Source organism: Brassica rapa, chromosome A09, assembly GCF_000309985.2.
Source record: "Brassica rapa cultivar Chiifu-401-42 chromosome A09, CAAS_Brap_v3.01, whole genome shotgun sequence".
NCBI lineage: Eukaryota > Viridiplantae > Streptophyta > Magnoliopsida > Brassicales > Brassicaceae > Brassica > Brassica rapa.
In genome coordinates, this window is record NC_024803.2 from 40,406,417 (window position 1) to 40,423,299 (window position 16,883).

At 34.6% G+C, this 16,883-nt stretch overlaps 2 protein-coding genes across 2 annotated transcripts; one reads left to right on the forward strand and one right to left on the reverse strand.

Annotated features, from left to right (window-relative positions):
* The first annotated feature begins 2,261 nt into the window (after positions 1 to 2,261).
* Positions 2,262 to 6,256, forward strand: LOC103842621 (putative F-box protein At2g04810). The gene has a single exon (XM_009119268.3). It carries the CDS (start codon positions 3,979 to 3,981, stop codon positions 5,242 to 5,244), a length of 1,266 nt encoding a protein of 421 aa, XP_009117516.1. The 5' UTR covers positions 2,262 to 3,978; the 3' UTR covers positions 5,245 to 6,256.
* A 3,269-nt stretch (positions 6,257 to 9,525) lies between these two features.
* Positions 9,526 to 15,700, reverse strand: LOC103842773. The gene is made up of 2 exons (XM_009119436.3): positions 15,581 to 15,700; positions 9,526 to 13,728 (listed from the first exon to the last, which is right to left on the reverse strand). The coding sequence occupies exon 2, from the start codon at positions 13,720 to 13,722 to the stop codon at positions 13,144 to 13,146; it is 579 nt and encodes a 192-aa protein (XP_009117684.2). The 5' UTR covers positions 13,723 to 13,728; positions 15,581 to 15,700; the 3' UTR covers positions 9,526 to 13,143.
* Positions 15,701 to 16,883: the final 1,183 nt, after the last annotated feature.

Below are 16,883 nucleotides of genomic sequence, written 5' to 3' on the forward strand. Positions count from 1 at the left end.
ACTGGACTAATCCAAAACATTGTGTACAAAGAAGTCAAGTGTATTGCAAGAATTTGACTTCAATAGGTTTCTTTTTTTTGGACAAACTTCAATAGGTTATATAAGTGACAGATAAAATATAATAATGTTTTAAAATTTAAGATGTGTAGTAGAGTGTCCTAGGGTCTTCTAAAAGAAGATTTAAAATTTAAACCTAAAAGCTTTACAAAAGGATTTGACTGACAACTATTGTTTTGTACAGCTTTACATAAACATTTGGCAAACGGTTCTTGGGCGTTTGATTTCAATTTTGAACCACCTATTTGAAGTATTCACATGTCCAACCTTATGAGGTAGGAAACTCTCAAGTACGGTTCTTAAGGAAAGAATTGACCCGTGTAAAGAACAGGCCATTCAACAAGGAGATTAGGCTTGGTTTGCTCAAGCCTCCGAGTATTGGAAACGGACTATAACGCTTACCACCTTAAACTGTGCTGTCAATCAAATCCTACATATACCCAAATTATCATGCTGAAATAGAGTGATATAGTAGGGTTGGACAGAGCCGGGCCCTTCTAAGGATAGAGTGGTACCCAATTCATGACCACCTAAAAATGTGCTATCAATCATACTCTAACCACCTAAAACTGTGGTAGCAATGAAACCCTAAATATACTCAAATCATCGATCATCAGTCTGAAATGGACCGAGCCAGTTAAAACAAGAATAATGATATAGTAGTACATTTTTTTTTTTTGAACAAGAATAGTGGTACCCAACTCATGATAAACACAATAAAGATTACACATGCGCACACACGCAACAAGTTAAAACGCAACTATTATTAGTACGAAACACCATGTGAGCATTAAGACAAATGTTTGAAACATCCCCTTGGTGTTTTGTCTCAATCACTATTTGTTTTCAGAGAAACAAGTTTGATCTCAGTTCTTTTCAAACGCCAACTTTTGCGTTGCGTTTCCATTTTGAATAAACTATAGAAAGACGATTTGAAAAGTTTCGAGCATAAAGCATTTTAGTGTTTGGTTTTGCGTTTACAGTAAGATAGCCACAGCATGAGAACAGAGAATGGTATCAAGTTCAGAGCAGATACCAAACTTGATGCAAAAAATGAAAATGTTTTGAAGAACTCTCACCACAGAATCAAACACTTGCATTGTTTCCAATCAAGTGATGGAAACAAAAAAACAGCTGCAACGGTCACGTTCAAGCTCTCCATAGCTAGCAATGATCTGAATCCTTCAACTTCCCCATCTTCAGACTCTGTAGCTGCTTCTAATCCAAACTAATTCAGTTCATGATCTCTCTTCTAATGGCCTTAAACCAGTTCCTTCATTCCCCAGGACAAGAATCGTCTCAATTTGAAGAAACCGAACCACCAACCACACACGCCAACTGTTCTGATATGTGATGAGTATCAAAATGAGCAAACCCGTATGTAACCCAAAGCCCAGTACTTTCTTATTAAGCAAAAGAGCTGTTTACAAGAGATACTACTGATAACAATCTATCTCTTTCTCTACCATCCTACTCCTCTCACTAACAATACTATAGCCCACCAGACTTTATTCCTTCTGAGCTTTATTCAGAAGTGTGTATGAATATTGAATTCAAAATCACCAGATTGTGTAAATTGATCTTTCAATGACACTGATAACTAAAACATCCATTTCCTTCAAATCTGGAAAACTAAGCCAAAAATGCATCCACAACAACAACAATAAGATCTTCATTTGTAATCTGGAAAAAAAAATGAATATGATCATTTATATATAGAACTCTCGAAATATATAGTTCTACAACAATGGTTAACCCTGAAAAATATACATCCAGGGTTTATTATTATTATTGTTCCTGAACAAAAATTATAATTCCTCAGAGGACTGACCTCCTAAAGGCAAACAAAGAGTCTTTAATAAGATAAACACAAAAGGCCATGTACCTTTCAATTGGTGACAGCTTGTCCTGTGGGAATGCTGTTAAAGGGTGAGGTCGACTTTTTTTTGTGACAACCCGCCCCGTGGGAACTACATGTCCCGTGGGCCCCAGGCTCACAGCGCTGCAGCGCACCGACCCCAACCCCTCTATTATGAGTTCTCACTAACTCCATAATTAGGTTGTTGGTGAGTCTCGAACCCAGGACCTCACCCTTTAACAGCATTCTCACAGGACAAGCTGTCACCAATTGATCTGCAGTTCAATTGGTGACAGCTTATCCTGTGGGAATGCTGTTAAAGGGTGAGGTCCTGGGTTCGAGGCTCACCAACAACCTAATTATGGAGTTAGTGAGAACTCATAATAGAGGGGTTGGGGTCGGTGCGCTGCAGCGCTGTGAGCCTGGGGCCCACGGGATAGGTAGTTCCCACGGGGCGGGTTGTCACAAAAAAAAAGCTAGGAGCCATGAAAAGTGTTAATTCAACTTGTTGCATTGCAGAGTTCTCCAAGTACTGAGGGTGCGAGTAGCGCGGCTCCAACGCCAGACCCGTCATTCGAATGAATCACCTCCAGGCTCTCTGATGCTTCTTCTCCAAGCAACTCTTTCAATGAGCTCTCCATCCACTCGCTGAACTGAGTGTAGTGCTCGAACGGTCCACCGTCCATGCCTCCATGGCAATCACAGATTTCTTCTGTGTTTCCCCATCTTCGGTGTGTCTCTTACTATTTTCTTGAGGATTCTGTATATCCCTGCAGCAGATAGACGAGCTCCTCGGGTAGCGATGATGTTACAGAGACTGATCACAACTTTTCTCATCTTCAGAGAAGTCGTAGGGACCTGAAAGTTCATTAATTAAAAGAAACTTTACGTTGAGACTTCATTAATATATGTTTACTGTGAAATCCTTAATGCATATCTAAGATTCTGACCTCTAATATGTCCTTGAACTTGCTTCCGACAACCTTCAAATTCGGAGAAGTATAGCGGCGCATAGCAGACATGTTTGGGTCCTGCATACAGCCAAATTTGAAAGTTGCTTCGATCATCCTTAACTAAAACTACCAACAAAAAGGATAATGGAGTTGGGTGAGTAACATAATCTTGCTCAGTGAGCTGGGCCTCTAACCTAGTAACAAACTGATAATTTTTTTTATCTATTTTATAAAGAGTATCATCTGAGAAATTTATATATCTATATATATATATATATCAAAAAAATCATTTTAAATTTCTCTTTTATCCTCTATTCATATACAAAATATTAGAAAAAAATTCAAGATATTGTGTTGATCTGAATTGGTAATATCCACTATGCACCAGCTTGAATTAGATTTTTGTTATACTATGTTAATGGAAATATTGATTAATTAATAAGTTTTGAACTAGCACAAGTAGCCATGGACATTTGGTTCGGTATTTTTGATTTTTCGTTCTAAAAGCTTAGGATTCGTTTGAGTTTTAAAAAATTTGGTTTGGTTTTGGTTTGATTTGGTTCGTTTTATTATTCGATTTGGCAACAAAGTTGAGAACCGCCTAATTTCTAAAGTAATTTTGGATCCCATTCAGTTCTGGATTTTGGGTTAACTCGGGTTAAATCAGAAATTTTGGATTTTTGAGTTTTTTTTAATCTATTTTTGAGTTGTCTGATACAAATTTAGATAATTTTAAATATTTTTGATAAAAAAGTTTTGGCAATTCGTTTTTTTGGGTATTTTGGTCTATAAATAATATTTTAAAATTATTTGATTATTTTAAAATTAGATATAATTAACATTTATAAGTATATATACTATATTAGGATTCGATCGGTCCGGTTCCGGTTTGGTCTTGGTTTTCCGATCCTAGAGATATAAGATCTAGTGCGATAATTGCTATGATCTAAACCTGAACCAAACTTTGTTTTTCTATTCAGTCCATTTTAGTTTTTTTTAGTTCCAGATAAATGTGTCTAGAGGTAAGTACAAGTTAGGGTTTAATAAGATATAAATAAATCAAAACCGAAACCCTAGTTTCATTAGTGTGCTCGGCAGGTAAGCGCAGACATGAATACGGCCAAGGATTTGATCATGAAAAAGAATATACAAGAAGTGGTTAGTTCTACCGATTGGTCCAAACTTTCCCCTGATGTTTTGCGAAAGATCTTCGAAACCTTGAACCCCCTTGATTCTCACCAATCAAAACTCGTTTGCTCAGATTGGTATTCCGTCTGGAAAACATGCGATAATCTGCCTCCATGTCCGCTTCAGATCATACACATAGGTGGTTCTCCGATCTTGTCCGAACACAATGTCTACCGAACAGAACCAGACGGACAAGATTTACACAAGAACCCTCGCCGGATCATACACGAAGAAGGTGGTTCTTCTACCTGGTCGGAAAACACTCACTACCCATTAACACTCGCCGGAAAAAGACTAAAGAGGAGCTCTTGTATGGCTAGCTACGGGAGTTGGCTCCTGATGGTTGATTATCGTGACATCCATCTTTTGAACCTTATAACGTTTGAGAGGATCAATCTTCCAACAATGAATCTGCCAGCACTTGATACGAACAATAATTGGGAACGTGAATCCTTAAGCGGGAAAGAAGTGTCGAGAGACGATTTCCAATGGAAAAACGCAGCTGTTCTATGGATAGAAGACATGTCAGGTGATTATTTCGTTGCTTGGATATTCCGACAGACTTACTTGATCTCACACAAGAAAGGAGATGAGTCGTGGTCGAGTTTCAATATCCAAGGCAACGGTTCGGGTTTCATGGATGCGGCTTATAGGAACAGTAAGCTTTACGTGTTGACAGTTGATAAGCATATCAATATTTTCGACTTCTCTCTAGATTTACCTAGAAAGTGTAACCGTTGTAAGTACACTCCTTTTCGCTTTGATGAGAAACCGTGGGAAAGTGTTTGGAAGACGAGACTAGCTGTTAAGGAATCAGGAGAGGTTCTCATCGTCCTGAGCTTAAAAGAAGTGAAGAACGATCAAGAGAAGCTTTTGTTTTACGTATTTAAGATGAATCTTGAGAGTTGCAAGTGGGAGAGAGTGTACTCTATTGGAGACAACGAGATGTTGATTTTTGGTCAAGGTGTTACGGTAAAAGCACCGGTTAAAGATCGTTTTGGTCATGGAATCAAGAGTGGTTCAATAAATTTCGTTGAAGATGATGTTGGGCCAGATGATGATGATGATCATCATGGTTCGGTCTGCGGTGTCTTCGATCTTGCTACAAGTAGAATCGAATGGCCTAAGAAAACATGTTATTACATAAGCAGAACTCAGTGGTTTGTTCCTGGAGTTGCTTATTATTAGTCTTTTTGTTTAAGTAGTTTTTTTTCTTCAGTCTTGGTGAAGTAATTTTGTTTCTTTCAGACCTTTTTATTTATTCGTCTTTTTGTTTATGTAGTTTTTTCCTCAGTCTTGGTGATTCCCACCCACGTTACTATTTTGGGACAACATAGAGTTTTCTTTTAGTCTTTTGATTGCAAAAGTGCGGCTGTAGCGATGAATGACTAAATGTGTTAAAATGCAACGAAAGTGCCTTAGATGATAATAAACGGCATACAGACCAGTAGATTTGTTTATTTTGTCAAATGGTAGAAATAAAAGACCTTAAAATTAAAGTTGATAACTTGACATCCAACAGATTCAGCTTTTATTTTCATGAAACGAATAAAATAACTTTTTTTCTTACAAAGAGGACACGTGTTCTTGATCATTAGCCATTCCTTGATGCATCCGAAGTGAAAGTCATGCTCACATGGCCACATCCAAGTTTAGAAGCGTCATCATTGTACTTAAATTCGTACAGACACACCACAGATTTTTCTGATTGCCCCCAGCGTTTAAACCACCAGCGTAAACATCTCTCATCTGCTCATCAAAGTATAATAATACCTAACAAGAGTTATATATAATAAACGCAGAAAGAAAGAAAACATGTCCCTTAGTGCGGCTCCTCGGGTCAGAAAGAAAACGTGTGTTAGGGTGAACAACAACAAATAGCTGGACTTAACTCAGATTTAGGAAATAAACTATACTCTTTTTCTGTGGTTTTTATTTGTGCATCTAATTTATAAAGTTTTAATTTGATTAAGAAATTAAACAGATATGATTAAATGAATTGCTGTCTTCCGTAACATCTCATTTTCTTTTATAGTGCGGGATTTAATACGCATTCCAATGGACCATTAATACATGAAAAACGATAAAGCTCTTTTCGTTTCGTATGAATGCTAAGGATGGCGCATGCGATAAAGATTTAGAAAATGTGTTACGTATGATTGTATGAATGATAATGTGCCTTCCAAAGTCAAACTGAAGAGAAAATACAGTCATAATTGGTGATGAAGAAAAAAAATCATCAGTGGGAAACTCAATTTGTGGACTCTTTTGCTTTACTTCATCGCTTTCAAATACGGTATTCATTAATTAGTTTTAGTTTATGTTTTTGGTTGTTAATTTCTAGATTTTGTTTTTAAAATTTTGGCTTTTGATTTTGGTGTAAATTTTGGGTTTTCCAAGAAAATATGGTTGTTTAATTTAGTTTTTTTGGTTTCATATGTAACTATTCTTTTATTCTTTTAAAACTGGGTTCTAAATAATCTTTTACTAGAAACTATTAAAATTAAAATTTAAAATCTTATTAAAAAGTAAAAATTTTAAAAGTCCTTACTACTATGAGTTATTATGTAGTTTAAAATTAAACTTAAAATGCTAAACAAATTGTTTTGTTGATTCTTAATAATTTGGAAGATTATTTTTTCTCTCGTTTAGTTTGTTTTCAGAAATATTAATATCTATGCAAAATTTTAAAATTGTATTAAACCAACGAAATAAAAAAGTCATGGCAATATTCCTATAAAACTGAAAAATTATAGATTTTGGTTTTTGCTTACAAATTGGTAGTTTTTCTAAGAACTAGTTTTACTTAAAATCTTGATCGGATAATTAAATAGTTTTTGAAAAGCAAAAAGAAAAAACCAGTATAAAACCAAAAACGATTCTCACAAATTGTTTTATATCATTTAAAAAGTATAGTTAATATATAATTTAACAAATATTCCTTAACAATTATAACAGTCAATTTTTATACATAATGTATGATATTTTAATATAAGCCACATGATTGGTTAACCAATTTTAAAAGACCAAGTGCGTTGATCTTGGGCTATGGGGTCAACAGAAGGCATATCCTTATCTATTGACAGTTAGGTTTGCAACAAGCTCTCCTAATATGAGCACTAGGTGGCCACCACCACGAACCTTTTCTGATGCGGTTCGACACATTTAAAGGATCATTTCACTCATTTTCATATAATCCCGTTGGCTTGTTGATTACTTGTACTATCGTCACATAGTCAGATGCAATAATCACTTTGAAATGCGCAAACACCACCGTAGACTTTTGCAGGAACCAAATGAGACACATACATTCGACAATAAAATGCTTTGGATAGTATTTTTGTAAATTCTTCTCTAGATGATGATCAATAAATTAAAAAAATTCATAAAACAAAAAAAAAGCTTCCTTTGTTTGAAAATTGATCTTTTGATAATTTCAAGCGATCCACGTACCACAAATTTACGAAATTGCATTAGAACATCTCTAACTCCACTCTAGTTTTACTTTAGAATAGAGTTTATAATAAAAATACTACAATCACACTCTACTTTTCATTTTATAAGAGAGTAAAAAGTGGCTCTACTCCATAGATAGATTAATCCATTTAATTTTTTGTTCATCATTCTATTTTCTACTATAAAATATAGTATCATTGTAGTAGAACTCAACTCTATTATAGAGTTACTATATTTTGAAAGAAAAATAGAGTGAACCATTGGAAATAGTCTTACAACGCCACTTGAGATTTATATGGAAACAATATTTATCATTTTATATTTAGTCCAAATGTAATATAAACACTGATTCATCAATTTTAAATTATGTAAAGTTTAAATATAATCACCAAAATCTTTTTATTTAATTTTTTGCATAATTTAAACTCATGTGTTTTTAGTCACCTCAACTTTGATATTAAAAACACAGTTTGAGATACAAAACATGTATGAAGAAGATAAATTTTTGGAAGCAAAACCAGCAGAAACTGTGTTTCTCCATAAGGGTATTTCTAATCCACAATGCTATTTTGTGTAAAAACCATACCATTTTAGTGTACTTTAACACAAAAAATGTTTTTAGTTATTTATGATAGTTATGCACCTTGACTGAACACCGAATAAATGCTTTGTGGTTAATAGAACATCATGTTTTTAATAATATATTACTTTTTCTGTTTTATCAAGATAGATATTTTAGAAAAAAGTTTGTTTCACAAAGATATATTTTTGTGTTTTCTATGAAAAATTGTAAATTTCAAGAAAATTAATTAATTTTATTGAAATACTATTGGTTAAAAATTATTTAAAATTAAAAATTATAAAAATAATATATTTATTATAGTAGTTTAATGTATTTTCTTAATATGTGTGAAAATATTAAAAAGATTATATTTGTGAAACAGATGGAGTATTGTTTTCTGATTATTTAGTTGATGATAAAATTTAATGATTACAAACTTTACTTGCGGGGTTAATATTGTTATATAGTTAATCAAAAAAAATTGAAAACAAAGTTAATTAATTCTTCTTTGATTTCTTAATTACTTTTTCACTATATTTTCAATTCTAAGTGCGTTATGACCAAACCTATTTCGATACACTAAACCATATCCACATCTATTTTCTACGTTGACTTATACGTACAAAATAAATTTCTTTACCATCGATACTTCGCTTTATTTTTATTTAAAGACAGTGAGCTGGCGTCTTAAATATCCAACAAAAAATTTCATATGATCGTCTGTCCTCTAGCTAGATTCTAATACGTTTCTTTATCTTAATTAACAATTTTCCCGAACACTCTTTTGTTTTTATTTTGAGACATTAGTTGTGTGCTTGGGTAGGTACCCAGATATAAGAAACATACGATTGTTTGTCCATTAGCTACATTCAAATGTTTTTGTATCTATCTTAATATCTATTAACATTGTCTTCTTGTTTTACACCCAAAAAAAAAAAAAACCATTGTCTTCTTGTGAATATGATTGATATCTGTGTGGATGACCTTTGTTTATTATTCTAAACTTTGACATCTGCTTTTGCGTTAGAACAAACTCCAAGTTGCACTGCATTTTATATTTTCGGCTTCAGCACAAGGACATATCTGATAAACTAATACTGTTATGTGAATTGAATAATATGAGATGCATGTATGCTGTAAGAAGTTAACAGATTTTGAATGACAAAGAAATTTCTCAAAAAAGAAAATTACAAAGAAAACTAAAAGACAGTAATGAAAAAAAAAATGTGAAATAAAAATTTGAATTTTAATGAAATATTTCGTGAATCAGTTGGAAACATTATATATCCCGAAATACCAATATGTAAGAAAGGAAGCATTCATCTGGTAAGAGATATTAGGATAAAAAGTACGAACTCATCTCCTCGTCTTAAAACGGAGACCGGGACTTCTCTCTCTCCTCTTGGAGATGAGATGAAGCTTTCATCGGTGCTCTATCGAAGCTTTGTTTATCTTTGGGTTTGGTTCTGGGAAGCCTTGGATCTTCAGGTTTCGCCGGCTTAGTTTCCAGGAGAAGATGACTCCGTAAGCATTTTTTCGCCGGCTCTGTTCCCGCATCGTACGATCCTCTCGTCGATGGCGGTTCTGTTTATGGGTTCTTGAGTGGTGACTCGGCTTGATTTCATGTTTTGATGGCTTGATGTGACGGATGAGATCTCGATTTGTTCGATTGATGCTCTCCGATGATCTGAAATCAAGGGATAATGGTGTATGAAGGTTGAGTGATGATTTTAATCGTTTGAATGGGGGCTTTGTTTCTGGATGAGGTCTTGATTTCTCGTCTCATGCTCTCCGGTGATAACATGCAAAGCTGATGAAGTGGTGAGTTTGGGTAAGCGCTTTCTCTCGGTGTGATCTGGTGAGGCGCCGTTCAGTTTCCGGCGAGGTCCGGTGAAACGCCGTCTAGTCTCCGGCGTGATTCTCCTTCTGACGCGTGTCGTGCTTCGCTGTTGAGGTTTTCGACACGTCTTTGTTCGGCGTGACATGTATGTCGCGTCTCACGTTTGGGTCATTGTTGGGCCATTATGTTTAGTTTTTTGGTTTTATGTTTGTTACCGGACTTTGTCCTTTAATAATATTACCAGATGGAAAAAAAAAGATATTAGGATAAAAAGTTATTATATTATTATTTACCATTCGCTTTGAAAAAATATCCTTATTAAAAATGGATGACTCATCACTAGTCCTACTGGTGTGTCCCCTCCATGTGAGGCTGTAAAAGATGTTCATTTTTTAACATTTCACAAATCGTTTTCCCAAGTCAACACAATGTCTACATTTCACAGTCAGAAGCTTCTTAAGATTATTGTATTTAGTTTCATTAGTAAAGGATATGCTAATCTGTCTTCTTTTTTCTTTCTATCTATCTAATTGGTCACAACTCACAACAGTGTTTATATTAACGTCGGTCACAACAACAGTGGTTCACTTCTTCACATTTTTGGTGGTGTAAAAGCAAAAGCAACTGATACGAGTGATAACCATTATGATGGCAAAATAGGAGAGGTAATGGAAACACTATTACTACTTTAACATTATTTAGAAGATCATTATTGGTTAAAAATTATTTAGAGTAGTTTACAAATATAATATTAATATTTTAGATATAACTAAATAATGATCAAATTTTAATTTATAAGTGAATATAAACCAGTAGTAAAAAACTAATAGAATTTCTCAACAATTACACAAAAATTCTTAGTTGAAATCTACCTTCTATGTGATAAATTGACTGAAAATCATTTGTAAATACATATAAAAGTTGAGTGTGAAGATTTTAATTTATAATTTATAATTTGCATACAATTAAATCTTGAATAGTAATTTTGTAAATTGAAAAAATCAAGACATTTAAACTTTTGTTTGTTTGGTTATTTGTTTTTAATTGATCATATCAAATTAAATTATTATTTTTTTGCTTTGGCTTTACTTTTAACCGAATATGAATTATAATACAAAAGGTTAACTTTCACTAAAAACGACAATCTGAACTAACCAATAACTAAGTTAAATAAATCTTTATTTTTCTTTGATTATATTTGGCGTAATTTTAGTATTACTGTTAGCACAAAAAGAAGAGAGATTAATAGATTCTATTAGAGCATGATTATTGCAAAGACTAATTGCAAAGTCCTTACAATAAATAAATGTTATTTTGTGGTTAAGGACAATAGTTACGGACAATTGTCAATAATTAGATTATTGGTAGGACTTTCTAAAGTTTCTTAGCTAAATAATTATTTATTTAAGTAAGTAATGACATATAAAAGGAAAATTTAAAATAAAACATATAAAACATTATTAAAACTGAAAATATGAGAAAATTATAAAGTTGGAAAAAAAAATACAAACATGAAAAAAAACAGGAACATACATTTTATTTAGTTATTTTTCCGTCCAAATTTTTCTAAACATTGTAGTTATTCGGGAGATTTCCAAATTTATCCCATATATTTTCAATCAAATCTTTTTTTAATTGTTGATGGCTTTGTTTATCCCGAACTTCTGCTCGACGACCCAATATAGTACCGAGATTTGTACTCCTCCTGACTACAAATGTAGGATCCACATCTTCTCCTTGTTGAAATTCTGAAGCGTGCTGAGTGTATGAACCTCGTTCATTTTCGACAATCATATTATGAAGTATTATACATGCTTTCATAATATTTCCTATTTTATTTTTATCCCATAAATTAGATGGATTTCTAACAACTGCGAATCTTGCTTGCAGAACTCCGAAGGCGCGCTCAACATCTTTTCGCACGGCTTCTTGTTTTTTAGCAAATAAACTATTTTTTGGACCTTGCGGGAGTCGGATAGATTGAATAAAAGTAGCCCATTTGGGATAAATACCATCCGCCAGATAGTAACCCAAATGGTACTCAGTTCCGTTGACATAGAAATTGACTTCTGGAGCGTTTCCGTTTATAATTTCATCAAAAACAGGTAAACGGTCAAGAATATTAAGATCGTTCATTGTACCTGGAGCTCCAAAAAACGCGTGCCATATCCAGAGGTCCTGTGAAGCTACCGCCTCCAACACAATTGTTGGTTTTCCGGTTCCTCGTGAATACATACCTTTCTAAGCGGTGGGGCAATTCTTCCACTGCCAATGCATGCAATCGATGCTTCCAACCATCCCTGGAAATCCACGTTCTTCTCCAATATGGAGTAGTCTTTTAGATCCTCCGGGGTGGGACGTCTAAGATATTCATCGCCAAACAACTGGACAATTCCGGCGGTAAATTGATACAAACATTTCCGAGCTGTAGTTTCACCAATTCGTACATACTCGTCAACTGTATCAGACCCACCACCATACGCCAATTGACGAATTGCAGCGGTACATTTTTGTAGCGGAGATACACTAGCCCGTCCGACAGCATCTTCGCATTGTTGAAAATACTCTACTTCTGTAGCGAGACGATGCACAATACGCAAGAACAATGGTTTGGTCATTCGAAATCGCCGACGGAAAATATTAGGAGGATATGTTGGAGTTTCAGAAAAGTAATCATTCCAAAGCTGAATGTGACCTTTTTCCCGGTTTCTCTCGATATAAATGCGTTTTTTTCTCTCTTTTGGTTCGGGAATATTATCAGGGATTTGAAAGCATTCTTCAACTAGAGTTTCAAATTCATTATCATCATCATCATCATTATGATAATGATAATGGGAAGAAGATGCCATAAACAATTTTTAAAGGAGAGAAATTGTTTTGAGAATAGATTGAGAAGTGGTGATTTTCAAAGAAATAAACGCACACTTCTACTTATAGGATTTGAGAAGTGGTGCATTTTTGTGTTTACTGACTGCTGTAAACTCACGGGATAGCAAAGAGGGGATGGTGGATATCAGTACAAAGTCACGGGATCATATTGAGAGGAAGGAGATGTCGGTAGTATAGGTAAGTCACGGGATCAAACCAAAAGCCACATGCATTACACATAAATAATTCAAACTTGATACATTACACATAACGCCAATTAAGTCATTACATAAGCTTAACATTACACATTACACATAATCCATAATACATCCTAGATCATGTAAAATAGACGAAACCATGACTAACGAACCATTAAGCAGCCTATTATGACTACCACAATCACGAGTAGACCTACAACGTATTGAAAGCCAAAGCCAAAGGAAGAGGTTGATTTCTTATTACCTATGTCGGACACGATCTTATCAAGCCTCACCAGTTTTTGCTCAGTCTCGTATTGGTGATCCTTAAGAAGGTTAAGCTCTGTCCCGTAGTCACTCATACCGGCAAGATAATCAACCTTCTCAGCCAACTGAAGTGTGTGAGAATCCCGGGCTCTCATCTCCTCCATTACAGCTTGGTCCCACCATTTCCATACATGGCAATCACCATCATCTACATTCGCACACGTATAGTATAATCTCCCTTGATTGTTTCTACTCAGAGATGTTGCAAGAAGTGGACGCGCACCGCAGTAACATGTTTGAGGGAATCCGAACTCTACCTCGGGTTGAGGAGGGAACTGAACCGTCGTTCGCTGTGTGTCAAGCTCAGCTTGGTCCTGACGAATAAGCTCTTCTGTTTCGCTGAACCCACTGTCAGCTGCATTGTCACCGTACGCCTCAGATGAGGAAGGCTGAGAGTAGCTGTAATCAAGTCCCATGTTAACCTGCAAAAAAAAATTGATAATGTTAATACATATACAAGCTTAACATAACCACAAAACAGGATTTTAAAATGATTCATTAATAAGTGAAATAAGCGGAAGTAAACAAGACATAGGCATGATTAACATAACTGATTCATTAATAACGATAGTAAAATGCCATAAACAGGGAGTACATTCATCAAGTTGAAGACATAGAACGGAATTTAAAGATAAAACAAATAACTTAGGACATAATTTATAAATTTAAAACATAGCTAGGGAATAGTTCTCAGAAATAAGCGGCTAGAAGCTTATTCTTGACCACTTCTTCAGCCTCACTAAGGGGTTCATTTCTGGCGAGCAGTGTGTCTAGAATGGCCAGCTTTGAAAGTTTCTCCTTCATCGCCAAATCTTCCTTCCTCCTTTCCAAAATGGTGGTAACCTCAGCCATAGACCTCCCGTGACCATTAGTCTTTTTAGCTTTAGCAGCCTTGATACCTTCAGGTCGAGTCTCACTATCAACAACATTCGCTTGGGAACTTTCCGCAGCAGATTTTCTCTTTGAACTTCCCGTGGGTTTACAAGTGTTAAGGCTAATCCATTTTTGTTCATGCCTTAACACACACCAGGCATGCTCAAGATTGAATTTCATGTTGTGATCAGCATAGAAAATTTGATGAGCCAACTTGAGAAGATCAGTATCGTTCTGTCCAGAAGTCATTTGTCTCTCTGCTGCTGCGAATGCACCGCAGAACTTGTTCGTCAAGTCGTTGATCTTATGCCACCTCTGCTTACAATGGAGAGGCTCTGACATCACACCACCCGGTAGACTAGCTTTGTAATACGCCTCAACACGTAACCAGAAAGTCCGTGCATTTTGATCGTTTCCAACAACCACATCCTTAGATGTGTTCAGCCAGCCACTTATCAGAACCTCGTCCATAGCAGGCGTCCATTTCTTTCTCTCCCTTCGCTCCACTGGTGTGACTCCTGGTTGAGATGGCACCTCAGGTTGTTGGGAACTGAATGGGGGGATTTCTGATGCTCCTAGGTTGACACTAGAATGAAAACTTCCATAAGGGTAGTTTTCATGGTTAGGAGGTTGGTTTTGGCTGTTTAGAAGTCCTATATAACTAGAAGACTGTGAATATGGATAGTTCGAAGCCATACCAATAACGAAAGAGAAGAGGTATTGTACTGGAGAACGGGGATAATGTTATAGCTTGAGTAGATTGTGTCGATTATAGAAGTATGGTTGGGGTTTAATAGACAAAATTTAAAGTGTGGTAAGTAAGCCACATTATGACTAACCATAAACCTCCAAGGTCTTATCAAAAGTTATTACAGAAACAACAACACTAAACCTATCAACTGTACTTTTTACTACCTCATTAAATTGAAAGTTTATTTGGTTTCAATCGAACTAAGTCTAACCTTTACTCTAAATAACCAGACTCAATAGAAACGAGAGTCTCTAAATAATCGGTTGCAATATATAGATGAAACTCTATTTGTAACGTAGAAACGATAATTTTCAAATAATCATATGCAATTCTTGATCCAATATACACAGAAAACAAAACACTAAATTTTTTTTCCAGATATGGAAGGAAGACGTATTCAAAACACAATACTTTATCATTTGAATCAATAACAGGAATTCGAATGATCCTCAATGAAATCAACCATGAAGGCCATCTAATTTTCTTACTAAAATCAACCATCAACCATCAAGCATCAAGGCGTTTGTACAAGTAAATTGCTAAATATTACCTAAGCATGCAAGGAAGACGTATTCAAAATTAACAAAACCGTTACTCTATTTCATTTACAATCACAAACGACAGTCCCATGAAGGAGGAGGAACACATACCTCGATTAGGTTTGAATCGGTGGAGAAGAGTCGATGAGGCAGCAGATCAATTGGAGATGTCGATTCGTCCTTCAAATCTCCGGCGGAGCTATCGCCATGACGGATCCCAGAAACGGAGGATACAAATCGTCAACCACAACAAAATCATCTAAAACCGATGAAGAAGGAGGAACACATACCTCGTTTGGGTTTGAATCGGCGAAGCAGCGTCGATGAGGCAGCAGATCGATTGGGGATGTTGATTCGTCGTTGAAATCTCCGGAGAAGAGAGAGAGATGAGAGAATCGGGAGAAGGGTGAAAAAAAATAACGCCGTGCGATTTTTCCCAACCCTATTTCGACTCCCAATTGAATGCTGCCACGTCCCTCGTAAGGACGAAGCCGAACGTCCTAAATTAAGGTCTGTTGTCAATGTTATTCGGCCTTTTTGATTTATTTATCGACCCAATATTAATAAGGACGGGCTTTGGGACGAGCGATAATCGTGCTCTTACTACTGCCACCATATAGTCCATCACATTTTTTGTTTGCTCAAAAATATTTTACGTCACTATTACAAAATATATTCGACTATAACCATTAAACTAGGCAAGTATCATCAGTAATATGTGTATATATATATATATATATATATATATTTTTTTTTTTCATTTTACCTTTTCACATTATTTTAAATTTAGTTGAATTTTAATATCATAAAATGATTATATAAAATTTTAATTTATATATATAGAGAGATTTATTTAAAATATGTTTTGAAATTTTAAATATATTTTTCTTATTAAAATTTATGTAGTGTTAGAGTAAAAATATCATATAAACTTGTTCTATTCCATATAAAACATGAATCCCTTCTATTATATATATATATATTATGGTATACAGAAGAATGCACATAATTTTATATATTTATCTAATTTTATAAATTATATAAAAAAAGGATACCTGTTGCTGTTAAAAAAAAAGATACCTGAGAAAAAAAATTAAATACGTAATCACTTAGTATAATATAATATTGTATGATTTACGCTATTTTATTATAGGTAGTATAGTACACCGTCAAAAATCAAAACACATATTATAATTTAACTAAAATGATCTAAAAGTAAACTATATCTTATTAAGTTTTAAATCATAATAAAACGTAATATATTTGACCCTAAAAAAAACATTGTATAGTTTTTATAATAAAGTGAAATCTAAAATACAATGCAAACAAAAAAATGTATGTTGATTTATAATATGATATAGTAATATGGTGTATTAGTTTCTTATTTTTCGTCTAAAACCTAGGCAATTGTTGG

Bases quoted from the DNA above. Each gene is read 5' to 3' on its own strand.
- LOC103842773 (XM_009119436.3), bottom strand. From the start codon at position 13,722: ATGGGACTTGATTACAGCTACTCTCAGCCTTCCTCATCTGAGGCGTAC.
- LOC103842621 (XM_009119268.3), top strand. From the start codon at position 3,979: ATGAATACGGCCAAGGATTTGATCATGAAAAAGAATATACAAGAAGTG.